General features: G+C 52.8%; 1 protein-coding gene across 5 annotated transcripts; it reads right to left on the bottom strand.

The window, feature by feature from the left end:
* Nucleotides 1–356: 356 nt before the first annotated feature.
* Nucleotides 357–27,421, bottom strand: kcnn1a (potassium intermediate/small conductance calcium-activated channel, subfamily N, member 1a). Of its 5 annotated transcripts, XM_029831484.1 has the most exons (12): nucleotides 26,452–27,420; nucleotides 25,783–26,421; nucleotides 13,159–13,632; nucleotides 11,065–11,160; nucleotides 10,565–10,983; nucleotides 8,875–8,883; nucleotides 3,931–4,072; nucleotides 3,735–3,845; nucleotides 3,394–3,521; nucleotides 3,086–3,094; nucleotides 1,595–1,664; nucleotides 357–1,021 (listed from the first exon to the last, which is right to left on the bottom strand). In XM_029831484.1, the coding sequence occupies exons 1-12, from the start codon at nucleotides 27,115–27,117 to the stop codon at nucleotides 716–718; spliced, it is 3,069 nt and encodes a 1,022-aa protein (XP_029687344.1). In that variant the 5' UTR covers nucleotides 27,118–27,420; the 3' UTR covers nucleotides 357–715. The 5 variants fall into 5 exon arrangements, with proteins under 5 accessions (XP_029687344.1, XP_029687340.1, XP_029687342.1 ...); XM_029831480.1 differs by having other exon boundaries at nucleotides 25,783–27,420; XM_029831482.1 differs by lacking the exon at nucleotides 3,086–3,094 and having other exon boundaries at nucleotides 25,783–27,421.
* Between the last annotated feature and the right edge of the window lie 312 nt (nucleotides 27,422–27,733).

Here is a 27,733-nt window from a genome sequence, read left to right as displayed (position 1 = left end):
ATAGTCGCTCTCGTTCTTCTCCTTGGACAGAGCAAGGAAGCGGAACCCTTGAAGTTGGCAAATGTGTAAAGTTTTTCTACCCCCCCCCCCCCCCAACCCTGCCACCACTTGTGTCCCGGAGCGTTCCGCCGCCTCTTCTCCACCCCTGAACGATGGGATCTAGGCCACGAGTCTTTTGAGAGGGAATTCCGAATTCCGGTCTGTCTCGCTTTGGTTGGGCCCACGTCCTCCGCGGGCCCGGGCTCTGCGGACCGACACCCCCGGCCCTCCCTCCCCCGCCCCCACGTGGTTAAGGACTCTCCGGTGTGATAGCCAGCTTTCACCCCAGCGACCCTAAACTCAAGTCATTTTTTTTAACTATACAAGGGCTTTTACAAAAAAAGCTAACTCGGACAGCCATACAATGGCTAAAACATAAACCGTAGCTCTACGTTATCTCCCTTTAGCAGTCTTTTTTAAACTTAGGCTCCCTCTTTGTTTATTTCTTTTGTATTTTTTGGATGCATTTATGTGTTTGTTGTTTTCTGGAGTTGAGTTTGTTTCTCTTTTGGAGTAGCTTCTGATCCAGAGCTGAGAGGCTCAGTCACAAAGGAACTGGGTTTTTTTTGGACGAGACGGGGTCAGGGGTCAAGTTATGGATTTATTAGTAGTCCGGGGCCGCCTGTGGACGCCACGATGAGGCGGCGACTTGGGGCTCGGACGCGGCGCGCCGGGGCTATCCGCTGTCAGAAGAAGTGTGCGGCGCCGTGGAGGGAGAGCGCCGCCTGCGGGTGGTGGAAGTCCAGGATCGCTCCGAGCGCTCGGAACGCTCCGACGCTAACGAGGCGGGCCGAAAGCGGTGGATGAAGCCGTCCAGGAAGTCCTGCTGCTGTTGGGTTATGGCTTGGGAGATGAGGCAGGGCAGCGCCTGCAGGCTGCCCGTCACGGAGTCCAGCTTGTCCTCCAGCGTGCCGATGCGCTTGTCCAGCTCCTCGCTGCGCTCCTGCAGCTCCGACACCAGGTCGTACATCACATTCTGGGTCTGGCGGAGCAGAGACGGCAGGAGATCAGAGACGTGAACAACACTGCTGTTTACGGACGTTTGCGTAACACGTTAACTCCCTCTCTCGGCCTCTCCGTCGCCCCCGGAGGCCCACGGGCAGAATGCAACCTGCTTCCCGCTGGTCCTGAATAAGAGGCGTCTACGTCGCAGCCGTCCCTTAAATAAATCCGACTAAATCTGACTGAGGGGGAAAATGATGACGGGAAGCGTGAAGAGCGAAAGGGAAGCGGAGTCGGCATCGATTTTATCTTCTTAACACTTTCCAAGCAGCTCCTCCAATCCGTTACAGCCGTCTTTAATGCTTTATGTATACGGCCGGAATGACACATTCGCACACGCAGCCGCTTTACTGTTTAGAGTTACGGCCCCCCCGAGGGTGGTGTTGCGTTCGAGGGGGTATTAGTGCACAGCCAAGTCTTCAGCAGAGCGTATGACAGGTTTACGGCGTATTTTCTGTACGTTCTATGGCGGCTTTACACGATTTCTCAGGATATAAAGGTGTGTTATACTGTTTAATAACACAGCCCCCCCCTTCCCCCCGGATCACCGTACCTTCGCCAGGTCTACCAAGGTGTTGGCCTGATCATTGAGCTTCCTCTGCTCCATCTTCACGCTGCGCAGCCTGGTGGAAGCAGGGAGGGTGGGGTCAAAACAGGAGGAAGAGGAGGAGGAGGAGGAGGAACAGAGTGTTGACACGTTATTGGTGACCTTAGAGACTGGAGAGGGCAGCCTGCATGCACCCTAAACACACCTGATGGCGCTCCAGGTACACAGGTGTGTTCCAGGTACACAGGTGTGCACACACGGATAGAAATAAACAAGCATTGCTGGTCTTGGCAACACCAACCAGAACATGCAGAAGGTGGAAGCGTACTCCAACGTCTATAACAAGATCCTCCAACGATGGCGCCTAAAGCAGCAAACCATGAGCCGATCTTGTTATAACTTCATACGCTGACATGCAATATGCTTCCATGGAAACCCCCCCCCCCCCAAGAAATAAAAAAAACATGCCCGGGGGGGGGCATGCCCGTTTGTCAGTGCTGCACACAGTCACACTGGTCATTCCGTGAGCGTGCAGTGGGTGTGTGCGCACGGGCGCCACGGACGCGGACGGTCTCCGATAACGTGCCGCGGCGTCTCCTTATCTCTGGTCGAGTGCATTGTGAAGCGCTCGTGCTGACGCGGGCGGCGTGTCATTGTTGGCGGAGGCATCGAGATTTCTCTCTCTCTCTCTCTCTTTTGTTTTTTCTCTTCTCCTGTTCAGCAAATTACGAGACAGGATGACGTTCAAGGGCATTTATTCATGTGCAAATCAGGATATCAGAGCGCTCGCGGCTCTTCCTCCGCGGGACGCCGCCACTGCTCGCGTCCCTCACGGCTGTCGGAGGCTAAGAGCTAAAAAAATCCTAATCAGTGCCGTGCGTTGGACCGGGGTCGAGGTCAGGGTCGAGGTTGAGGTCGAGGTCAGGGTCGAGGTCAGGGTCGAGGTCAGGGTCGCGGTCAGGGTCGAGCCATGTGTTTCTGTGCGCAGTCTTCTGATGGGAGGAAATAAATAGGAGAGGAACATGGAAGCGCCTCGTTAGAAGGAGGCTGAAATGCGGAGGATGCCGTCGTGAACCCGCCGGTGTGGGATGAGTTCTGTTCACGGAGGTTAATATGGCCCCCGGAGCGGCCATATTAACCATGGGCGGCGCCGGGCGGGACCGTGGATGGTATGAACTGCCGGCCAAGTCCACAAAAGCGCCAAACACGTTCTGCTGCAAGATGATCAGTCCAGGCAACCCTCAATGTTGACGCTTGCCTTTGCATTCAATCCATTCAGGGGGGGGATGGGGGGATGGGGGGGTCGATGGCACACAGAAGTCAAAGAAAAAACCCAAACTGAATCAGCTTTTTTACTTCTTTTTTCTTGTTTCTTTCCTGGTAACGGATGCTTTGTGTCATGCACGTCAAACGCAGACATGGAGAGGGGGGGGGGGGGGGGGGGGGATGAGGGGGGGTGAGGAAACAGGAGGAGGATACATAGAAGACTCAACTTACTTCTGAGCTCTGCGGTGATAGAGCGAAACAAAGACAGAACACAGTACAGAGTTTTAACCTCACAACAGTCACGGAACGAGTGAAACCATTACACTTGTCACTGTAAGCACGGGGTCAAAGGGCAGGAAGGGGTCACGGGGAGGGGGGCTAGGGAGGACTGTTACACTACATTGAGGCGTGTTACGTGTGTGTGGGGGGGGGGGGAGAGAAAGTGTTAATCTCATTGTAGACATGAGGCTATCAAGTCTTATTCATCGTACAAACGTGGGGCCGTCGGCCGGCGGCGGCTGAGGCGGCGCCGGACTTACTGGTGGATGGCTTGGAGAAACTTGCGCTGGTGTTTCCGCACCTTGGCGTGGTCGATCTTCTTCACCAGCTTCGTGTGTTTGTAGATGAGCCATGTTTCCCTGAGTACATTGGCGGCTGTGTTCTTTACCTGCGGGGCGATGGAAGCGTTACAGCTGAGCACCATATGGATGTGTGTAACAGATGCATTTCTATTTCTATACGTCTCAATTTTAGCTCCTGCCAACCCATCGGAACAGGCATCGGCGTCACAGAAGCAAAACCTTGGCTGGTTTCCTAAAGCTAGCAGGCTACGGCAGGAAAATTCCTCCAATTAGCTTAAATAAACCCCGAAAAAACTCACTCTTTTGCAAAGTTGTGTGTCCATCATGAAGTTGTGGACGTGTTTCTCAGCCTTGGTCAGCTCCAGCTTCCTGGCCACCACTGCAACCACCAGAGCAGTGCAGCCAGCTCCCTGTGGGCCAACGAGAGGGTGGTCAGTAAAGACCGTGTCCCGGGGGGGAAGAACGGCGTCAGAACTGAGCGATGTGGAAGCTCACCATGATCCCCGTGAGCAGACACACGCCTTTGCCACAGTACGTGTGCGGCACCATGTCCCCGTAGCCAATGGAGAGGAAGGTGATGGAGATGAGCCACATGGCGCCCAGGAAGTTACTGGTCAATTCCTGTTTATCATGATACCTGGAGGTACACAGAGGTTGGGGGGGGGGGGGTTGTAAGTCAGCGCGGGCACAAGCGTGAGGAAGCGCGGGCATGCTGGAGAACGATGGTGCCATGTGAACCAAACCGAGGAGTGGTGGGGGGGTGAAGGTCGAGGAGGGAGGAGAATCGAGGGGGCGGGAGCTTGTTTCCACTTGTTTTGTGAAGCCAGTTCAGGAGGGGGGGGGGCATTTTAACCAAATATTCAGCAGATAAACAGGTAATTTATTCCAGTCTGAGAGTTGAGAGAATGGACGATGGCTCATGAGCGAGGAAATTAAACTGACTTTTTGAAAGAGAAGAAGAAATCGATGGAAGATGAACCCAAACCAACAGCATCATGCTGAAAATATGGATGAGACAGAGCGATTGACCCAGACGTGTCGCGTCAGCGCACGTGACCAGACAGAAGTGACTGCAGGTCGACCTCCATGGCGGCAGCACGGTAACAAGGTCGCGTCTGTGCGCCCCCGCCACCTCAGACCAGAGCTAGCGGCCGCTCTGCTGGTCTCCGTCTCTCTCTCTATAGGCGTCACGCAGAGGAACAACAAAAAAAAGAGGGTTCGGCGATGCAGGTCGTGACTTCAAACATGTTGTTTGCTGAAAATAGCCGACAGCCATGCTTGAATCGTCAGCTCAAAGGGCCGCGGTGCGTGCGCGGAGATATCGCCGCTTTGGTTTGAAACCACCGTACAAAGCTGGATTGGCGATGACATTCCGATAGCTTCTGGTTGCAGCGAGACGAGGCGAATCTGCCGCATCCTCCCACCTCATTCAGCTCGCCTCATTATCCCCAATGGGCTGTCTAGGAGGAGATAAGATTTAATTTTGGAGTGAATGTAAAATATTTATTAGACACTCGCAGACGGAATCTCGCCAGCGTCCCCCTGATGAGCCGCGGCAGATAGAGCCTGAGTTCTGAGGGATCTCTGCAGGCTTCTTTAGGGTGGGGGCATTCTGACCGGGACCATAATTAATGGCTGTGAGGACTCGTTAAGGCAGAGAACGTCACCTCTGACTGCTGCAGGAAGTAGGTTTTCTCTCCAAATGAAGGCTAAAACAAAGGAATGCCCTCTGCTCCGTCTCCTCCAAGTCAGTTCATTGTTCGCGAAGAACCCACCGATCATGCCTTCCTCCCCTCGAAGTTGCACGCTCGACTCTCTGTGCATGCTCGGGGGAAAGTAAAAACCTGTACTTTCCCCCCCTCGTGGTGACAAAAGAAAAGGTGTGGGACTCTCGGATGACATGCAGAGAAGCAGTCTGGGCGACACCATGCAGGGGAAAGGAAGCAATGTCTGCATCCTGCATGCTTCAAATCCAGTATATTGAGAGCGGGGGAGGAGGGGGGGGGGGGCGACCACCTCTGAGGAAAGGAGGGGGAGGTCGGTGCCTGTCCAGGGAGATGCTCATTGGATTTGACACCGGCGGGGGGTTTACCTGCGTCCCGACACTTCAGCAGCTGCCCCGTGAAGGCTGCCGGAGGGCCGATCTTGACCAGCCGGCTAAATGGTTTAATTACAAGCGACTGGTGCTGTAATCTCATTCATCTGTTTAGATGGAGGATGGGGTGGGGGTGGGGGTGGCGGGGGGGGCAGAGCGGGGGGTGTCTTCTAGCAGGAAAGCACGCGGCAGGAAAGGCCTTTTCTTTTCTTTAAAATGCTGGACAGCGGTGAAAAAGGGCCCAGAGACAGCGGCTGAAAAGCATTTGGGGGCTCTCAATATACTGTGTCGGGGTTTGGGATAGCATGGAGCAGAGCTGGCACCACTTTCCACCTGTTCCAGGACAGGAGGTACGGTCAGGGGCGGACAGATTTATTCCCCACGGGCGTCTTCCCGACGCCACAGAAACTCCTGACTCCTCTCAACGCCGACTTTGACGCGAGGCTGCTGAAGGACGGCTGCACAGGTTAGAGGAGGGGGTTTACAACAAGCCTGAGACAACCCAACAGCCACAGTTATCAGAGCTCCGTGCACTAACGTGCACTAATCCTGCCCTTCGCTCACAACATGCTCGACACACACTATATCCGGGGGGTGGGGGTGGGGGGGTGGGGGCATGAGAAAGATGACCTTTGACCCCGTCCTTCCATTGGCCAGAGCGTCGGTGGGCAAAATTGAGTTTTCCATCAATATGTTGGAGTTGCTTTTAGAGTCTGTTTCATGCCTCAAACATTCTATATGGTGACATTATGTGATGCTAAGTCCTGAGTTATATTGATTCTACTGTTATTTATCATGACTTTCAAAAATAAAGGCTCAGATTTCCTGGTTTCTGTGAGTGAGACAGAATTATAACCATTTTTTTCTCCGTTTGGAGCCTGTTTTCATCAACTTTCTGCCGCTAATTAAAACTTTAAATGTGGCATTTGCCCGTTCTGTTGACAGAAGACTAACGCCTCTGCAGAGATTACTTGGGGACAAACATGTTGTGATGCTCCTCACGAGGGACGCGTTTGTGGGAACAAACAAAATGACGATGACCTAATTAAAAAAAGAGAGATATTAAAGTTGTTTTTTTGTTGTTTTTTTTTTACTGCAGGGCCACAAAGTAAAACCAGCACAAACCGAGTGGACTGAAACCTTCTGACGATCTCATAAGAACTCCAGATTGTGAGTGGGGATGATGCCGTAGATCCTTTATTCAGGCAGCTAATTAACCCTTAAAATGAATTTAAGAAACCAAATTAGCATGAAACAACCGTGAATTAGCTAGCTTGTTGGCGCAGGGTTCGGTGTCAAGGTGCCGGACACGTGGGGGCCTCTGTCCGCTAACCCAAACCTCAACGCTGGGCGACGTTCCTCAGAACAGGACAGAGGACGTGAGGTGGACAGGATCCGTCCCAGCTCCGTCTCTTGGCCTCGTGCCCGACTTTAACTCTGGCAAATGAATTCTTGAGCACATTTGACCAGCGCCGGGGCTCAAAGTCACAGCGACCCCTCATCTGCTAATCAAACACGCGGCAGATTCAGACTCGCAGGCTGTGCCGGAACGGTGCCGCCGCCAATTTACATAAAATATCAACCTTAAGTGTGTATGAAATTAAATTAGCGCGCGAAGAAACTTTTGCCCCTGCCGATTGCGAAACGAGCGAGGCGTAAAAACAGCTGAGATATCACTGAGCGGCAGGTTCAAGGCGTTTCACGAAACCCCCGATCTTGTCGCTCCCCGCTGCCTTGCCCAAGAACCCAAGACTGGCCTGCGGTCCTTTATTAAAGTAAATGATCACAGGGGGTCCTGTCCTTCAGCCGTCCTGTCCTTCAGCCGTCAACTGGGACCACACCTTTTTGTACCAAAGCAAGACAATAAAACAACAACCTGAGATTTCTCTTTCAAGAATAAAAGAGTTCTCGTTAAAATTATGTACCAAACCCTAAAGGTGCTAAAAAAAGACAAATATTCCAGCAATATTGCGACTTTATCCTTGAAATCTCGATTGTTATAATTAGATCCAGGAGGTCATGGATGTCCCTCATGCTAGCGGCTCTATTCACAGCTCATGCTAACTCGGATTTTGGGCTGTACGAAACTAGCGAAGTGAGTGAAAGTTGAACTTTCTGACAGTCTGTACGAGGCTTAGATGCCCCCCCAGCAGGAAGCGAGGAACAGAGCTAAAAGGAGCGATACACTGCTGGCGGGGCTGGCGGGGGCACGCATGCAAGTGTGCGAGTGAGAGACTCGACCTGCTTGTCATGGAGGAGGGAAGGAACTGGGACCAGTAGTGGGTGTACATGCCATGTTAGATGGGAAGATCTGCAGAGGATCAAATGGAAGAGAGAGGGAGGGAGGTCAGGGCCAGAGGTCAAGCAGGGAGGTGGGGGGGTGACACTCCGCCATCCGTCCTTCCCTCCCTGTCCCCCCGCTCGTGTGTCTTTCATTCACCCCATCTTGGCCTTTTCCACACGGACTTTGTGCTGGTCCGATCTGACACGGCACCGCCCTGCGATTGGCCGGCGTGACATTGAACCCGGCACTTTGGGAAACAAGCGCCTCTTCTCTTCTTCCCTTTTATTCACCGATTCATCGTCGCAAGTTGACGCGGTGGACGTGAAAGCCCACGTGCTGTTTTGATATTTACCACAGGAGGGGGACAGGGAGGGGGTGAGGACGACGGAGGTCGCCCCCTAACGAAGGTGGGACGCCCCTCCCGGGGCTGAAATGGCATTAGCACGCAAGATGTTTGAGGTTAGCAAACCTCTGTGAGGTGTGGGGGGGGAGGGGGGGTTGTAATGGGATGGTAATGGGTGAACACAAAGACAGAGAGGCCTTTGCTCATCGGCAAATTTTTGGAGTTGCTGCTAAAAAGACTTTTGCCTGAAATCGATCTATAACAATTGCATAAAGAGACGGAGAGGGAGAGAAAAAAAAAAGGAAAGACGACAAATTGCCCTCCGGCCGATTCATGAAGGTGACTCGAAGGAGCTGCTCCATTTTAGCTCCAGCTTCCTCCTCCTCCTCCTCCTCCTCCTCCTCCTCCAGCCCTCACTGGCCTGACAGTTAGCAACGAGACGCTAGCTTCAGAGTGCTGCTCACACCGACAACCTCCTCTCTTCCTCAACCCTCCTCGGCAGAAGGATGGCACCTCTCTCGAACCCTTTACCTCACTGTTGTTTGGAAAGGATCAATCGTTCTGCTTCTGCCCCCCCCCCCAACCACCACCACCACCGCTTACCTGCCACGACCACCCCGCCCTCCCTCCAACCCCGCAGTGGCGCCAGCTCGGTGCAAAATGATACGTTTGGTTGTTAATTAATCTGTTTTCCACGGCCAGAGAGCGAGGACTCACATGGTATCCCTATGGAGCAGCATAGTGGGGAAATAGAAAGTACAACAATATAGATGTGACATTTTATCAGCACACACGCATGCACGCACACATCCGCTTGTGCACGGACACACAGATCCACCCATCGGAACTCGGTTCAGGCCTGTCTTTGGGAAGCGCGTGTGTGTTTGTTTGTGTGCACGCGGGACGACCGACTGTGTCGGAGCATCTGTGCGCTTGTCAAAACGCTTAAAAAAGAAAAAAAAAATCCAGCCCGGTTTTCCAGATGGACTCGGCAACGCTGTCAGATTAGGAACCAGCAGCTTCGCGGCTCTATGCCACGGACAGCTACGGATGTGGGCGGGGCTTAGCTCACGGCAGTCACATGGGTCACCAGTGGACTCCCATGCTGACACGTCTGCCGTGTGATTTCAGATCCAGCTAAATTCTTTTTCTACTCTCTTCTAACTACTTTTTCTTTTTTTACTACGGCAGCAAATAACGCGACAAGGTGACGGTTTCCGGAGGTCACGTGACCCTGTAATCCTGTAATTTTGGGCGACGCGCACGCATCGGTTTGGTTGAGCGTCAGCGTCCTCCGGCTAAAAGCTCCGCAGCGTGGCGAGATGAGTAAAAGGGTCAGTGAGAAACTCAATTAGGCTGCTCTAATTCATCTGCACGGCTCCATTTCCACCAAGCAGCACAGTTTTGTTGCCGCTGCTAAAACCGTCCCTCCGTCAGGCACCTGTGCGACACCTCCGTCAGGCACCTGTGCGACACCGGCCAACAGTGGCCTTATTTACTGACTTTATTTATCGTGCAGGTGAGCGCGTGTTTGCAGGTGGAACAGGTCAAAGGTCGACTGTACTGCTTTGTGGAAATATTAGCGTCTCTAGCAAAATTCCCAAATAGAAGACAATATACCTGCGGCTGCCGCCCCCCCAAGAGGAGCCTGTGTAGAGAGACTTCTGCTATGGAGGGGCTAGGGGAGGGGTTAACTGGGGTTTGGCATGCAAGGGCTGGGTGTTAGTGACAGGAGGGGGATGGGGGGGGTAGTACCAGCGGGGGAGGTGAGCTGGGGCCCAGGGACGGATTTATCTGTGGCCCCTGTCGGATGCTACATGTTCCTTTACACGTCCGCTCTACTCGAGTCTTTGAAACATCAAAGCACGAAAGCCTCGTTCACCTCGTTTCCCTGCCTCACACCCCCCTATCCCCCCCCCCCCCCCCCCCACACAGGATCGTTGCCCCCCCCTTGAGAGGAAGCCCATCGCGCAGTTTTGGGGAGGAAAACGGGTTAAGGGGCCCCGGGGGCTGCTCCGCATTACCAAAACAAACCTTTCAGCAAACAAACAATTAGAAACTCATGAATTATGGACAAGCCATCAAAAATAGCAACAAACACGGGGAGCGCGCAGGGAGGGTGTGTGTGTGTGTGTGTGTGTGTGTGTGTGGGGGGGGGGGGGGGGTAGCGTTATTGCTGATCTAACGAAATGTAGAGCTGATGTTTTTAAACGCTCAGGTGGAGCACGTGCTTGTGCCTGTCTGTACACGCGTAAAGTGTTTAGCTGGGTTTTTAACAACCCCCCCACTCTTCAACGGGGGGGGGGGGGGACCAGATGGAAAAAGCCAACTTAATCACCTGGAGCGCGCGGCAACCGTTTCTTAATCTGCCCTCAGCAACATCCATAATCCACCCGCCCGTGTTTACCTCTCGCAGACGCGCACCGTCCAGGCGGCGATGATCCAGGAGGAGATGCTGAACACCAGCAGGACGGTCCCGGGACAAATGGTCATGAGCGTCTTCATGACGAAGCGGGTGTTGAAGTTGATCTTGTTCAGGGCGCCGATGCTGCGAGACGACGCGTCCGTGAAGAGCTTGCTGTGGAGCAGCATGACCCGGCCGATCAGGTAGAGCCTCAGGAACATGGGGATGGAGAGGATGATGTCCACGTCGGCGTTGGCCACCGACGGCGTGTAGGTGAAGGCCAGACGTGCCGTCCAGGTGAAGACGTACTGGCCCGGGATGGGGTGGATGGCGCACACCAGCAGCTCCAGCACGATGAAGAAGATCCGCTCGTAGGTCATGGCTATCCTCCAGTCGTCGGCACCGTTGTCCACCATGAACAGCTGGGAGGGAAACCGTCATTCCGTTAACATCCCCTTCCGCTAGCGACCAAAAAGAGGTTACCTGTTGGGCTCCGGACCCACCTGGATCTCCCGGGCGTGGTACATAATTATAAGACCAAGCAGTATAACAGTGGAAAGGCTGATAAGGCATTTCAGTGCAAATGAGTATGAGGATTCCTGGAGGGAGAGAAAGAGGAAAACATCAGGAACAACCTCCATCAATTGCAATATTTAGACCAGCTTTAACACACACACACACACACACACACACACACACACACACACACACACACACGTGCGGTCGGGGTGCTGCTAAACAATGCGTCCGCAGGTGGAAGTGCAGGCTGATATTATCCGTGGATGCCGCTCGCCGCCGTCCAAACCACCAATTAATCAAAGGGGGAGGGGTGCAGGAACGGGAAAGCTAGCATTAGTAGTGGGGGGATGGGGGGTCGGGGGGCACGCGGGAGAACGTCACCGCTGATAAATAGAGCAGCTGGTTGCGTGCGTGCCCACGTGTTGCGTGCGTGCATTGATGTGGGGACGGAGGAGCCGGACTCCATTTGATTCCATTTGATGAATCAATTTAGCAGCAGTTTTAAGCAGTAATAGCGGCGCCGGGGAGGGATGGCGGTTTAATCCACAATCTCCTCCGTGCTGACAGACTACGGTTATGACTCGCGCTGGTCCATATTCCAGAATGTATTTTTAGCAATCAGATAGATTGCTTTGCTCCACGGGTCAGCGCCACGTTCTCGAGACGTCCTAACGTCTGAAATTGTTTTGAGAAGTCCCGGGTGAAATAACATTGAATGTTCCAATTAATCCACCTGCAGGAGGTTCAAGGAGTTTTCGGTCCCAGCGCTCGACGTCTCCCCCCCGCTTCAGGGCTCAGAAATCCTTGGCTGAGCCGCGAGTGTCTGAGACGTGAGGTGACAAGAGAGGGAAAAGGGAGCGCTGACAGCAGACCTGTCTGACGGGCGAGGGGTCAGCGTGGCATTCACAGATGGGAGGTCATTTCCATTCCGGCGGAGGTCAGTTTGATGAATGAACTGAACCCGCTCAGTAACAGTCGCAGAGAAAGCTATTGACTTGCTTAAAACCCAATCAATCATTCCTATAGTAGATTACCACAATGACTCGTGCACTACATCAAACACTCACGCATAGAATCATTCTAATAATCCCGACTGATGGGCTAAAATCATTATTTTTGAACGCTTTGGTTTATACGCTCGATGTTTGGCGACTTCTCCTGATCCACACGAGGAGACGGATACCAGGAGATGTGTGAAATCTGAAGCTAAAGCTAATTAGCTTGGGTTAAAAGGACCAGCCTCAATCTGTGCATAACGTTAGCAGATAAAACAAAAATGTCGGTATTCTTTTTCCTGCTAGCGCTCCTGGTTCACACGAGGGTCAGAGAGCTAACGCTAACACCCTTTATTAGGCAGAACTGTCCCCGTTTGTCTGAACATAGCAGTCAGGTCATTGTTTGACAGTTTCGGCTGATCAGTGCGTCAATATGTGTCCACCTGGGGCGAAATGGACTCATCTGAAAGCCCCATGTGTTCTGAAAAGACATTGACAAAGGCAGAAACAGACGCCAAAGGGCCCTGAGCAAATGTGTTAGCCAACTGCAGTTGCCCGCTAGCATTATCTGTATCTGCGCTAAGCCAGTTAGCGCCAGCAAGTCTCTTTGTGTTTAATGCACACTCACTCAGAAGGACAAGCTCCATCTTGGTGTCTGGAATATCTTTTCCATGCTGATTGTATTTCAAAGTCCATAAAATTTGATTATCCAAAGTACTTTTGAGATCTGTTCCAGTCAATGTTCTGGACATTACAGATAATTAATTAAAAGACTCCAAACCCTGGATGACAAAGCACCCTTGAAAACACCAGAAAAGCAGGTTCTTCTCATTGTTCGCCTTCAAACATGTTTGGTCTCTACAATATCAACTCCAGCTCAGTGTTGTCCAACATTAGCAACCATTTAGCCGCTCAGATTATCGAGTCCGTATTTTATTTCCATTTGCGACGTTCCCGCCGCGTTTTGCAGTTTTCGCTGAAAGAGCCCTTCAGAACTCCGACGCCTACCGACGCCGCACAATCGAGCGCGAACAAAGGAGCAGTGACGACGCCGAAGTCTCCCACTCGAGCATCACAACCCACCTTCGTGTAAACTCCCCATGACAGTTCCGTCTCTGTCACCATGACAACGATCCCAAACATCCCGAAGATGAGCGCGTAGTCGCTGAGCCGCTTCCTTTTCTCGAACAGCGCCCTCCGGTGGCCTAGCTTGTAGCCAATGTCCTTGTTCTTCTTCTGCGGTGCCCTCCCTCCGCGCCGCCCGCTGCCCTCCCTGACCAAGCTCTCGTTGGAAGCCTTGCTGGGGTCTTCGCCGCCGTTGCCTTTAGACACCACGACCTCGAGGCCGGAGCTGTGCAGCGTCTGCAGGGGCTGCGTCTCCGAGTCGATGTCCGCAAGGTTGCGGCGCGACGAGGATGCCAGGCTGCCCACTAGTGGTCTCACCACGCCGCCATTGTACCTGCAGGTGTTCATGGCTATCTGAGGGAGTCTGCCGCTGCTCTCGGAGAGGGAGGGCTTGGATCCAGCATGGCTCAGCTTCTTCTGCTCAGTGGTGGCCTGTGAACAGGAAGAGGAGCGTTACAGCAGCGCCACGACAGAAAGAGGGCGAGGTGGGTCTACGCCAAGCGGCGCGTTGATGTGGCCTTCGCACCTCTGTGGTTCGGCGGAGGGGACGGAATTAGGTTATGAAAGTAGACGGCTTCACCGCGCAGCGGGACATGTGGTCGGACATACAGCCGGAGCCAAAATATTAGCAGTTCTGGTTTCTGAGAGCTGGCGCGGTTCACCGAGAGGAGCCCAAACAACAGGGCAGCACGTTTCAAGCCCAAGGGCTGAGAAGCTCCTTCACGTGACGGCGGCGGCGGCGGCTTCGGCTTCCAGGCGAAGGCATCACACGCCAGCTAAATGATGAATGGACCTTGATGTATAAATAAATCCATATAACCAATAACGGGCCCGACAAAGTGCAGAAAATTGAATCTTTGCACTGCACAAATTTAGCTATGAAAGATTCATGCACGGCCCGACCCTGTTTCCTATCAGAGAACCACTCTGGCCCCTGCGGATTAGAAAGTGCTCAAATGAGAATGGAGACGAAGATCTGTGACAATGTCAAACAATCCTCTCATTTCAAACAGCAAAAAAGAAATACATCTTTTTTTTTTGTCTACATACACTAAATCAATGCAACTCTGTATTTGAGAGATCATTTATTGCTTCTACCTTTACCTCTCCATGATGTTCCTCCTTTTTGTTCTTCCCTCCTGTTATGAGGATGGAGAGTCATCTCAGGGGTATCTATCCATCTGCCCCCCCCCCCCCCCCCCACCTTCAGAGACGTGGGCATTTTGCCATAATGGGTTATGAAAACTTCCCTCGGAACAGTGCTTTTTCCTAAACAAGTTGGGGATGTGTGTTAGCAGCGCTGACCATTTTCTTAGCCCTGACAAAGCGTGGCTAATGCCTTTAAATGTGCTGGTGGGAATAAAGGAGCGCACCCCTAATGGAAATTTACTAACTCCGGTCCTGCGATGCTATCGTTTTGCACATATTGTGTCTCCATGAGAACAGGACTAAAGGTTAAGGATTAGCTCAGCCCATAGTGTTTCTAATCCCCTTTACTGTATTAAATTGCTTTTTAATCTGCACCATTAGAACCCTTACAGACTTCGGAGCGGCTGAACTTTAGGTTGGAATGTCAGGGAACGCCGTGGAACGGTTCGCGCTGCGTGGCGTAACAGTCAGGATGCTGATCTTTAGGGGGCGGGAGCGCCATTTTTAACTTTGCATGGGAAATAAAGGCGAGTTTGTTCAAAGCGGAATCAAATCGATTGAAATTATATTTAACTTCCATCTCTTCTGAACTATTTTTAGCTTTCTGCCTTTGGTTCCTTAGAAAATCCACATTCCTTTGGTTTTGAGTGAGATGCTTGATGTGGAAATTCAAGTGCTGGAATGTAAAACAACAACAACAACAACAACAACCCCAAAACAAACACGGTCAGTGTCGTGCACTTCGGTAGAAAACCTTGCTTAAATTATGAGACCTGAGTTTTTATTGTGGTGTCATTGGAGCCCGACATCAGAGAATTAGGAGCTCCTGTTCAGTTTTATTACTGTACATCAAATTTATGAGCTAAGTTCTTGTTTTTTTTCCCTCTCAGGAGCAATTTATGGCTCCGCATCATGCTCATTGTCAGCTGTCACCCCCCCCCCCCCACCTCCAAGTTAAAACTGAGGTGTGGATTTATGTGGGACAATGAGCAACGCGTCAGTCCAGGAAATGATTAACTGGGAAGTGAATCCTTCGGGCTCTGGGATACACAAACAAACCCCTCCTGGCGTGGGGGGTTTGTCCTTCAGTTTATCTGGGAATTTTAAATTGAACACTCATTGTCCAGGCCTGCGCCTAAACCGAGGATTAGCACGTTAGCCAACGGGAAAACGGCAACAGGAGCAAACCAGCGGAAATAAAACCGCCGCCGGTGCACCGACGGAACTAAAATGCTCCTTATTGCGGCAAATCCCTTTAAGTTCGGGTGCTAAATAGATGATCGCCTCGTCGTCCTGTTGCGCCTGGGAAGCAGATCACCTGGGATCTGAATCCCTCTGCAGCTTTGCCTCATTCCTGCAGATTGCTGGATCAGGAGGAAAAACACTGCACAGAGTGGGAGGGGAAATCTTGTGGCTCTCTCTCTCTTTTTCCATTAAATGGCTCTACTTCTTCTTCTCTTCCTCCACCGCCGACTGTTGGAGGGCTGAAAACACTCGGGCCTCTTTTAAGTGTTCTTATGAGTCATATAGAGTCAGTTAGCTGAGGGGGTATCGCGCCGTTTAGCTGAAGGTCAGGTTTTCACTTTCTTATTCACTCCCTTCCAAGCACGAGCCCGGAAACGTGACTTCGTTTTACTCATTTATCTCCAGGGTGGCGTTGTTTTGAAGAAAAGCTGTTGTTTTTGCGTTCGTCAGCTCGTCACATTCCAAAACTGGTGCATCAATTCCTCGCTCTCGCCCTCTTGGCCTGCTGCCCGAGCGCCATCGCGTGCCCCTGAAACCTGACGTAGTGTGAGAAAAGAGCACGGCGCTGCCCCTTGTTGTCCCCGCTGCCCCATCGCGTCACCGTGAGGCTGCTCATCCATCCGACCGCCGGCCGGCTTTCATTTACGCTGCTTCCAGGCTCTATGAAATGGAGCCTCATAATCAAATTGAAAAGCCTCAGTGCAGAACAGTTCAAATGAAGGCAACTCTCCACCTCAGTCCTCTCTGCCTCCTCTCTGCCTCCTCTCTGCCTCCTCTCTGCCTCCTCTCTGCCTCCTCTCTGCCTCCTCTCTCCTTCCTCTCTGCCTCCTCTCTGCTTCCTCTCTGCCTCCTCTCTGCTTCCTCTCTTCTTCCTCTCTGCCTCCTCTCTCCTTCCTCTCTGCCTCCTCTCTGCTTCCTCTCTGCCTCCTCTCTCCTTCCTCTCTCCTTCCTCTCTGCCTCCTCTCTGCCTCCTCTCTCCTTCCTCTATGCCTCCTCTCTACCTCCTCTCTGCTTCCTCTCTGCCTCCTCTCTCCTTCCTCTCTGCCTCCTATCTGCCTCCTCTCTGCCTCCTCTCTGCCTCCTCTCTCCTTCCTCTCTGCCTCCTCTCTGCCTCCTCTCTGCTTCCTCTCTGCCTCCTCTCTGCCTCCTCTCTGCCTCCTCTCTGCCTCCTCTCTCCTTCCTCTCTGCCTCCTCTCTGCCTCCTCTCTCCTTCCTCTATGCCTCCTCTCTTCTTCCTCTCTTCTTCCTCTCTGCCTCCTCTCTGCTTCCTCTCTGCCTCCTCTCTGCCTCCTCTCTCCTTCCTCTCTGCCTCCTCTCTGCCTCCTCTCTCCTTCCTCTATGCCTCCTCTCTGCCTCCTCTCTGCTTCCTCTCTGCCTCCTCTCTGCCTCCTCTCTGCCTCCTCTCTCCTTCCTCTCTGCTTCCTCTCTGCCTCCTCTCTGCCTCCTCTCTCCTTCCTCTCTGCCTCCTCTCTCCTTCCTCTCTGCCTCCTCTCTGCCTCCTCTCTGCTTCCTCTCTGCCTCCTCTCTCCTTCCTCTCTGCCTCCTCTCTGCCTCCTCTCTGCTTCCTCTCTGCTTCCTCTCTTCTTCCTCTCTGCCTCCTCTCTCCTTCCTCTCTGCCTCCTCTCTGCCTCCTCTCTCCTTCCTCTCTGCCTCCTCTCTCCTTCCTCTCTGCCTCCTCTCTGCCTCCTCTCTGCCTCCTCTCTGCTTCCTCTCTGCCTCCTCTCTTTCAACCGGCTCAAATCTAATAGAAGATTTCTCCTTCCTCAGTGTTGACGCTGCTACATGGGGGGTTGGGGGGGTTAGAGCCCTGAAAAATAGAACCATGCGTGATAAAATATTCAACTTTGCCTGCATGTTTGATTACAGGGGTGGGTGTGTTTGAATATTTAGCCATGTGCCAGATCAGTTTCGATACACACACACACACACACACACACACGCACACACACACACACACACACGCACACACACACGCACACACACACACACACACACCCTTCCACTACAGGCCCACATGAAAGGAAAGGTGAGCTCTGATAAAGCACTGAAAGAGAGAGGTGGGAGAGGGGGGGGACGGCTCCCTGTGCTGGTCTGCAGGCAGCCCCTGGAGTGACGGGGAGCTGCAGGCCGCACCGCACGGCTCCTCCCAGCACGCTGGAAGCTGCCACGTTTCTGTGACAGGCCAGCGGGCATCGGCGCTCCTCTGTCCATCGCTGGACCAGCGGGCGGATCATTACTCAGTGCAGGTGAAGACAGGAAGAACAGAGGCGGCAGCTGCACTTTCAGACACAGCAAATCCTCCCATCGGCGCTGCTGCCGCGCACGTAAGCGTGGCAGATTAATAGGGACCAGTGGCGGGGGGCTTTTCTCAGACCCCTCCCATGGTTTCATCTGTGGTTCAGATGCACGCGGAAGCAGAAGGAGGGAAGCTGCGTCTTACTGGTTCGGTCCTCTCACGTGCACACGCGCACGCACGCATGTCGTCTGCTGCTAAATTCATGTCGTGGGATAAAGTAGTGTAAGAGCTTGAAGAGGCGCCGTGTTCTGAGAGCTTTTAGAGGGTAATCTCAAATTGACTTTACATGTCTGCGATGAGCGAGGTGTGTGTGTGTGTGTGTTGGTGTGTGTGTGTGTGTGTGTGAGCTGTTGCAGCACGTGAAAACCGCACTGTAAAAAAACTCTTCTCACCTCATGAATGTATTCAAATATGCAAAGGCACTATGGAAACCGTAACCCTAATCCTAATCCCCGACTCTCACCTCTTCTGTTACGGTCGTTTAGCATATGATATGCAAATGTGTGTGATTTGGGCTGTCTCCCAACATGCCTGAACAAAATAAATTAAATATTTACTCTAAGTTTAAAAAAAACCAAAACCAAATATATGGAGTAGAGCCTGACAGGTTCTGCCTGCAGCACTAGAAGCCCATAAACAGACGATTGTTGTTATTTGTTTATGAAAACGCGACTTTAACTGACCTGCTGGGCAAACAATAAAGATACCTGTTGAGCAGAGTTCATGAGTTTAAGGATTTATGCTTTCCAATACAAATGCACTCTGTGTATAGTTTTACACTACCTACCAGGGCCCTGAAAACATCACCTTTGGTCCCGGGTTGCCATAGCAACCACAGCAGACCCTCGGTGCCTCGTTCTGGCCCGCGCCGTCCACATTGCACCAACAAATAACCGAGCCTCCAGATTCAATAACAGCGGAAGCTGTCCGACCAAACTCTCCCTCTCTGGGATCATTCCCAGCTCATTTAGCCGGGATCCTCGTTGCTGGGTCCCGGAACGCTGCACCTCTCTGCCACTGCGCTAGATCGCATGGCAACAACAGCAGCAGCTGCAACTGTAAAGGCTGTGACAACCCATAATATGTTCAAGGTGAGCGATGCAGTAGCCTCAGGGATGAAAAAGCAACAATGTGTTCTATTACTTTACAGTAAATATAGAACAGTTAACACAAATGAATAATTAATAGGGATAACAGAGTGGGACGCAATTAAAAAGGATGATGGAGATATTTATCCGCCTTCGGGGCTGCTTAGCCTTCTCCATGCTCGCTCCGTCCTTCTCAGAGATTAACGGAAACCCCGGGAAACAAGACCAACCCTCTGTGGAACTAAAAGAATCGCCCCCGGGAGCGTGCGGTCGGACTGTTAATGTGCTGTGCACAGGCACACCACTATTACGCCAACAAGGTGACTGCCGCGTGAATGCGCCACAGAAATTAGGTCCTGGGGAAATTAGGGACTGCTCTGGTGGCGGGGGCTACTTTTCCACTGGGACACCCAGTGCCTGATGAACTATTCCAATTTCCAGTAAATTAATGGAGGGCATTGTTAGAAACGTGATTTGTAGATGGGCCATAATGGAGAGAATGATAATGGTGAACAAACCTGGAAAAAGCGGGTGTGACAAAATGATCAGAGTGAATCAGCTATTGAACGCCGGCATAAAAAACAATCAGCGTTCCCCACAATTCCAAACAGATCTTGTAAACAGCCGCAGTTTGCCTCCATGGCGACTGCAGGGGGGTGAGATGAGAGACATCTGATATCAAAATGTTACAAAATACAAGTGAAGCTCCCCATTGGCTCCTTTTTTTTCCCCATCACTGTGACTGTAAACCTAAACGGGAACATGCTCAGCTAGCATTAGCCAGCGCTGCAGCTGCTCTACGAACCGATAACGTGTCAAGTTTGTTTACTGCTTTCACCTTCGGAGACAAGCTGGAAAAGTCTGGAAGCGTGGCAGAAAAGCAGCGTCGAGGCAGGAGAGGGTGACCACAGGCTAACGCTAACCCCGCTCTCTTCTTCTTCTGCACTAGTTGCTGGAATTCCCCAACTTCAGTCCACAGCAGCGCAGCTTTTCCCTTTTAACTTATTTATTTCTACGTCAGCACAAAGTCCTGTTTAAAAGAAAAGCCTGCTTATTGGCTGAAGAAGAAAATGTGGTGTTATATTGTTGTTTATCTATAACTGACTTTCCCTGTTTGACAATGCAATTGTGAGCATTCCTCAATGAGATAATTGCTCGGATCGCCACCCTAATCAAACCTGTTTTAAGGTGCACGGCAAATGTCGGCACTTGACAACTTTTTCATTGGTGAATCTTTGGAATTCGATGGTTTCTTTCTCCTCCCAAAGCGGCGGCTTCAGGAAGAGGAGAGAGAGGCCGGAATACCCGATAGCACAGGACAGGTCGATAAGGGAACAAACTCAGTAAAGATTGATCAGAGAGCTGCCTGGAAAGGTCTGGCCAGAGATTTATGACAGGAGAATCCAGCATGGGGGAACAGGACGTAAGGAATTATGGGGAAAAGGAAAAATATCAATAGTGGGAAAACAGGAAGTCAAATAATAAAGGTATTTTTAACATCCCAAGGGGGAGGCTGCAGGGACAGGAGACGGGGTTCAGCGATGAACAGATACCAGCCTTTTTTTCCATGTCACCCAGCTCCGGCGTGCTGGGACTGGGAGCCGCGCTCTAATTGAATATCCTTATCTGCCTGCGCTGATGCGGAGGTGAGCTGGAAAAGTAGCACATTTGTAATCGCCCACAGAGCGGCAAGGCACGGCACAGGGTAGCGCACGTTACTGCACTGCACGTAATCTCGTTTCCAGGCAGGTGAAACAGGGGCGACCCCCCCGCCCCACACACACACACACACACACACCAGTCGCTGTATTGTGGTCGAGAGTGGATGTCTTTCATGCTTACATGATAAAAGTTCTGGGATTCGAGCTGTGATTTTTTTCCCCTTCCACTTTGGTTATGAAATTAAATGTTGCAGTTTTCAAAGGACCCCCCAGGGGCCTCTCGAGTAAATTGATTCTATTTTAACACCCCCCCCCCCACACACACACCACACACACACACACACACGCACACACTTTTTTTGTCAGCCTGACAGAGAAGAAGAGGATAGCTGGGGGAGTGGACCCCATTGATCAGAAATGGACTCTTTCAGAGGAGGGAAGAAAAGCAGGGGCAGATAGTAGGCCGCGCCGCTGGTGAAAGGGTTAAAGAGAATACAGCATCGACAAAAGGAGGCCGGCGGTGGGGAGGGGGGGTCCATTAAGGGGTTAACCATCACACAGGCGGCTGATTATGGAGGCAGGGGCAGCTGTGTAAAAGCGGCAGAGTCGAGAACCGATTCAGAAAAACCAGCTGCTATACAGACGCCGAGTGACTGAGAAGCTGTGTTCTCATTATCGGGTCAGAGAAGGTGAGCAGAACCAGCAGAACTGCCGGTTTACACCTGAAACTGTCCAAGCAGGCCCCTACACATGGACCCCCCCCCCCACTCCACGCCTGCACGTTGCATCCACATGACAGCGGCACGCTAACGCCAACCTCTCACACACACACACACACACACACACGCGCGCACACACGTGCATTCTCACGCCGTCACGCTGGTAAAATGCCCCCCACGGAGCCCTTTTACAGCAGCTTCCCCTGCATACTGATAGCTGTTGTTGATATTCTCCCCGTCAGGTAATCTGAGGTGACGCAGAGGAGGCAGGGAAAGCGGTTTTCATTCAGCTCTTCTTCTGTTTCAGAGCCGGTGCGCTGGAGCGGAGCCATGATGGCTGGCGTACAGGCACGCAGCGTTGTTGTGAAAGCTGAATTTATTAGAGGAGCGTGTGCAGCGGATGCCCACTCGGTCAAAGGCTAGGCTAATCTGCGAGCGTTGCGGTGTGGGTATAAACAGAGCAGAGTAGATGTGGACCAGCTAAACCTCTGCGTTCCATACAGAATATTTAGAGGAGGCTGCGATGGCGTTTTGCAGCGCTGTGCATCACGCACGGTGAATGAAGCGCAGCTCAGATCAGCAGTCCAGCTCTGACTGGGGGGGGGGGGGGGGGGGGGGCAGAAAAAGAGAAACATTTCTGGTGGAGCTGGTGGCTCCTCGTTGGGGTTGCAGGCCGCTCCCTGAGGCAGCGCCAAGCCTGACTTATTGCTCCAAACAATGTGTTTAACAACACTGTAAAACAGCAGGCACACACACCCCCCCCACACACACACCTATCACACATAGCTCACCGTCCCCGCTCTGGTGACGCCTTTCATATATCTGCTTACAGATGTATTACACACATTCTCAAACTCTTTTGTGTGGGCTTCTTGCCCCGACATGGGCAACTGCTCCGGATCAATAACCTAATTAGCCATAAAGCATATGCATTGTGGTGATACATTATATGCCTGGCGTCCCTTGGCCAGCATCTCACAGGAATTACCATATAAATGAACTGCGGCCATTTATTAAGCAAAGAGCTGCGATTGGCGGGATGGTGGGGGGGGTGAAGGGGGGGCGGTTGGCATGCTGCAGAGAGGCGAGAGTGAGTGGGGAGTTACAACACACATTAGAAGAGGGAAACATGGTGAGAGGTCGAGCAGTCACGTTACAAATCGCTCCGTGAGCTGGCGTGTGAGTGTGCGTAGATCGTCAGCAGTCTAGGACGAGAGAACCCCCCCCCCCCACACACCCCCCTTTCCTTATCTTTTCACTTTTTGTATTCAACTGGACCGCGAGTAATCCAATATGCCCGACTCACTCCAGCGAAACACAAGCGGGCATTAGCTCGAGCCACTTCCCAGCGACTTCCAGGGACGAAGCGAAGCAGCAAACAGCCAAATAAATAAATGAAAGATCCTCTGCGCACGATTCCTTGACCAAAAAACCCACACCCCCATGAGAGAGAGCGCACATCGCCAGGCTGATCTCTCCATAGCAACACACATGGAAACACAAACCTATTTCAGAGGCAGCGAGCGGAGCTGCAGCGGAAACGCACCCGAAAGAAGGAAGAAAGAAGGAAAAAGGGGGAAACGGGGATCAATTATTAAAAGAGCTTCGTGTTCATACTCACTGCCGGTGTTTTTCCAACTGCGGACAAATCTGAGAGGCTCTCTGTGCTCATGCCTGACCCTCTTCAGAGCTCTGCAGAGCTCCGCCGCTCCCTGATGTCGAGAGGATGTGTTGGAGGAGCTGCCCCTCCTGTGACATTTAAGTTTCTTTTCAAACAGGGTGTGTTTGCTTTCAAGGTGTTGGCCACCCTGACGCACTCAGGCATGGAAGGCAGTGTAAACACAGATGTATAATGAGCGAAAAACCAACCAGGGACTCTGGAACAACAGCGGCGAGATGGCTGATATAGAAAGTTTGAATCAGCCTAATGTTTCTCCTGGCAGAGGCCGGATGGTAAATCAGAACGCCGCAGAGCAGATCTGCCAGCGTCGATTGTTCCAAGCTATCAGCGTCCGGTGTTATTACAAGCCGACACAAACGCGCGGCTGATAAGATAACGTGCTTTTAAAGACCGCCGTCACCAATTCACCTCAGCCGTCTCCTAAAATTAGACGGCACCGAGGCTGTAAAGTGCACCGGTCCCAGCGGCGAAAGAGTTAAAAACCAAAAAAGAGGCTTAAAACAGGGGGCGGGGGGGGGAGCTGCAAGAGCGGACACATTCGACGCGACCAGAAGTTCTGCAGGCGTCAGCAACACGAGATAAACGCCTCTAAATTATCCCGCCGGCGGCACGGAGACACGGAGTTGGCTGAAAGCGCAACTCTGATGTATACGGCGTTGACCTTTCCTGGATCTTATGGGGTGATTATGTCTGTAGTTTGGCAGACGGGCCACTCCGTGACGACACTTGACGCTCCGCAGAGAGCTGTCTGGCACGGGCCCGACAGGCCCGGCGGGCCTGCTGAGCGGCCTGACGCGCCCAATAAACAGGGATGGATGTGTCAGCAGGGGGAAAACATCGCCGCTCCACCTGTCAGAGCGCTGGGAAACCTCAAAGTTAAGGTTCGTGACGATGAGATGACGCCGGATCGGTGGACAACCGGCCTGATCTCCAACCAGGAACCATGTTTAGGCCTCAACAGCAGTAATTGAAAAGCTCTTATCTTCCACTGAACTTCCTGTCCGCCGCTATTGCAACAGTTGGACTTTTCAGTCCAACTTTCCATTATTGGTCTGCTGACAGTAGACCAGGAAGTGCCCACCCAGAAACCATCACATCCTCCTATTGGGGGACTTCCTGCCTTCGTTAGCAACAATCACTGTCAGGTCTGTAAATACGAGAGCCGCGATGCTGGAAAAACCAGCCGGGCGGTGTTTCCTTTCCTTGAGCTCTCCGGCGTTGCTGGAGTACTTACACAGCTCGTCACAATGGGAGCCTGTGGCGAGCTCTGGGCCTTTCAAAGCCCAATGTTGTTGGGGCGGGACACAATATCGCGCTACCTGCCGCCGGCCTGGTGGGCCGGCTATCGGGTGTCAGCGCGTGCTGCGGGGCAGCGTAACCGTAGACGCTCTACCAGGCGTGCACTGTCACAGGTGTTTTGTTTAAGGGCTTTCAAACATTAGCGGCCTCCCTCCCAGCTCCGACACTGGGAGGGAGGTCTCGCAAGGTCAAGCGGATTACGTAATGGTTGCGTTAGCGTGTGAGAGCGTTAGAAAGTGGCTGCTGGTGTCGGCGAGCTGGCCCGACTCAGATGCCGTTTGCTTGTTTACATCCCGGCTGCAGCAGTGACACACAAAAGGCTCTGCGTGACGAGGTTTTATCCTAAAACGGGCCTTTCGCTGCGACATCCCTCCCGACGCCTCACACTCTCTTTTGTTTACCCTCGGCCGCTCCGACATGTGCGAGGACGTCCCGACGCCTTCCTGGCAAAACAGATCAGAGGGAAAACAAACCCTGTCCTGGCGTCGCGTTAAAGTGTCCAGTCATCAGTGCCGTGCGACAAAAAGAGTTCCTCTCCTTAACATGCAACAGGGCCGGGGAGCTGGGGGGAGGGAGGGGGTGGGGGTCGGGGGGGGGGGGGGGGTAGAGGCTGCTCTCCTCCAGTCATCTGATTATTTCGATGTTCTGCTGATGCTCCGAAACTGAGCCAAGTTGAGCAAAGTCGCGTCAAGGTGGCTCGATGTGCCACCTTTTGCTACACTGGTGCCAGTTCAGGCCTTGGGAACGGCAGCGGCATTTTAAAAAGGACCCTTCAGAGGTGGCTCGCTCGTCTCTTTCCTCCAGGAAACTACTTTCCTCCCGCGTTGAGGATTCTAATCCTGAATCCTAGCGGCCCGAAATCAAAACAAACGCAGCGCCTCCGTCTCCATCCCGCCCGCAACGCCGCCTCTTGTTTCCATCACATTCATCACATTAGCTACATTATGGAGGACAGAAGCTGTGCAGCACTCAGACAGGTGCAGGCCTGTGCTGTGTCTGGATGCCACCGCGTTCGACCCCCCCCCCCCCCCTTCCCCCGATCCGCGCTAACACCACCCGCTGATATGTTTCCCCCTCGTCATTGGGAGATTTTGCAGCGTGAGCTCCCCCAAAACAAGACTGCAACATGGAACAGGTGTCTGTGCGCGCACGCGCGCACGCACCCGCGCGCGCGTGCAAAATCGAATGAATCAAACATCAGGTTAGATAAGAAATGCCGCGCTGCCGTTCGCGCACTGTTGCCGCGTCGTTGCATTTGGGAACCTTAAACGGTACAAATGTCTCACCTTGTCCTCGCACCCGCGCGCATACGCACCTTGCGCGCGTGCGGAATATACACATACGTGAATCTGCTTTATCAATATCACTTGACAGGCGTGGCCATTGAGTAAAAATAATAATAATAAAAGCGTTCCAGCTCTGAGAGGAAATGTGACATTTCTACCTTATGCGGGTCGATGCGGATCCTCTCCTCGCCTTTATGCGGGCTCTCCGGCCACAGGTGATAGCTGGAGCCGTAGTTGGGGCTGTCTTTGCTGCTGTTGCTGGCAGTCGCAGACGAGTTCCCCGCGTACGCCTGTTGTGTTGCCGGGGGGGTTACGCTGGCAGACTGCACCTGATCGCCCTGCTCGGAGATCCTCCGCTCCTGCTCACAGTGCTGCGGACGCTGAGGGCAGAGTCCCAGTGTGCCTTGCTGCTGCTGCTGCTGCTGCTGCTGCTGCTGCTGCTGCTGCCGCTGCTGCTGCTGCTGCTGCTGTTGCTGCCGCTGCTGCTGCTGCTCTTGTTGTTGCAGCAGTGGAGCCTGGTGAGTCCTACATAGCTCCTCGGAGCCGCTGGCGCAGTAGTTGACAGGCAAACTGCTCCCCACCAGCAGCTGTTGCTGCGCTCGTAATTGCGGGATCAGCTGCTGCTGCAGCTCCTGAGTCTGAGACTCGAATGCTCCCCGGTTAGCCTCGGTTGACTTACATACATTTAAAGAACGCCCTTTCTGTGAGTTTGCACGGATTCCTTCAGGGGAGGGGTCCCTCTGTTGGAGTCTCAAATGACTGTGCTGCTGCTGCTGCTGCTGCTGCTGCTGCTGCTGCTGCTGCTGCTGCTGCTGCTGCTGCTGCTGTTGCTGCTGTTGCTGTTGCTGCAACAACTGCCTGTGGTCTTGGTGCCCTCCTGCTCCTCCTCCTCCCCTGCAGCGTTCCACGATGCTTGTCTGCTGGTAATTATTTGCACTCCTTTGGAGACGATCCCCCCTTTTGGGTGCCCGGGAAAACAGCAGGGAAGAGGAGGACGACGTTGGTGGCGGCGGTATAGGCGGCGGAAAAGGTGGGGAGGGCTGCGGTGGGAGAGAATCGTCAGGATGGGGCTGATTTTGAGGAAGGCTCGCCTCCTGCTCGGAAAAGCTGCAGTGACAGCTCGGAAAAACAGGCTGCTTCTCCGACTGCGGCTGCAGGGAGACGGCCGGGGCCCAGGGATCCTGCTGCAGGTGCGCCGGGTGTCCGATGTTGGGCACACCGCCTCGGTGTGCGGCTCGCTGGGAGGTGTCGTAGCTCGCCAGAGGTAGAGGGTCGCCGCTGCGAACGGGTCTCCGAGACGGCTGGCTCAGACAGGGGAGCTCCTGGAGGCTCTGGCGGTGAGCGGCGGTTGTCAGAGTACGGTCTCGGTGAGAAGAGGGCGGGGGCGGCAGGCTGAAAACAGGAGCGACTGGGTCTCGGCTCTGCTTGCTGCTTCCTTGCTTTTGGTCGGGGACTTGGTGCTGATGGACAGCTCCCGCGTACCGATGCCGCATCCCCCTGATCGCCTCGTCGCGCTGTGGTTGCTCCTTTGCCGTGCAGAGCTCCGACACCCGTTCATCGCGATCGGTCCCAGCAGAATAGGACCGACTTGTATCATTGGTAGGTTTGGCCAGGACCTGCCTTAAAACGTCACTATACAGCCAAAACGCCGCCTTCGCCTGAACATCGCTCCATTGCTCGCCTATGCGCACAGGTTGCAGCGGATCGATCACTCCTCCGGGCTGTTAGGACATTACAGGAACGGGATTATGGAGATGGATAACAGTGTTTAAGATACACTGCCTTGACCGAACGGGTCTACTTTGCCAGTGTTGCCATAACCACCCTGCGCATTCTGAAACCGGAGCCAATTGTCAATATTTCTCCCACCCACGTCATTAAAAATATCATTCACAATTCAAATAAACTCACGTCTCCAGCTTCTGATGTCCCATAAAGCTGTGTTTAAACCGATTCCAAGGATAATCACATTTTTAAATATATGTATTTATCATTTTTATTAGTAGGTAGGCATATTTGTGTGTGTGTGTGTGTGTGTGTGTGTGTGTGTGTGTGTGTGTGTGTGTGTGTGTGTGTGTGTGTGCCAAAAAAAGACTTTTTTACATGAAA

The sequence above is a fragment of the Takifugu rubripes genome, chromosome 22 (genome assembly GCF_901000725.2).
Source record: "Takifugu rubripes chromosome 22, fTakRub1.2, whole genome shotgun sequence".
In the NCBI taxonomy this organism is placed as follows: Eukaryota; Metazoa; Chordata; class Actinopteri; order Tetraodontiformes; family Tetraodontidae; genus Takifugu; species Takifugu rubripes.
This window is presented reverse-complemented; position numbering and strand designations above follow the sequence as displayed.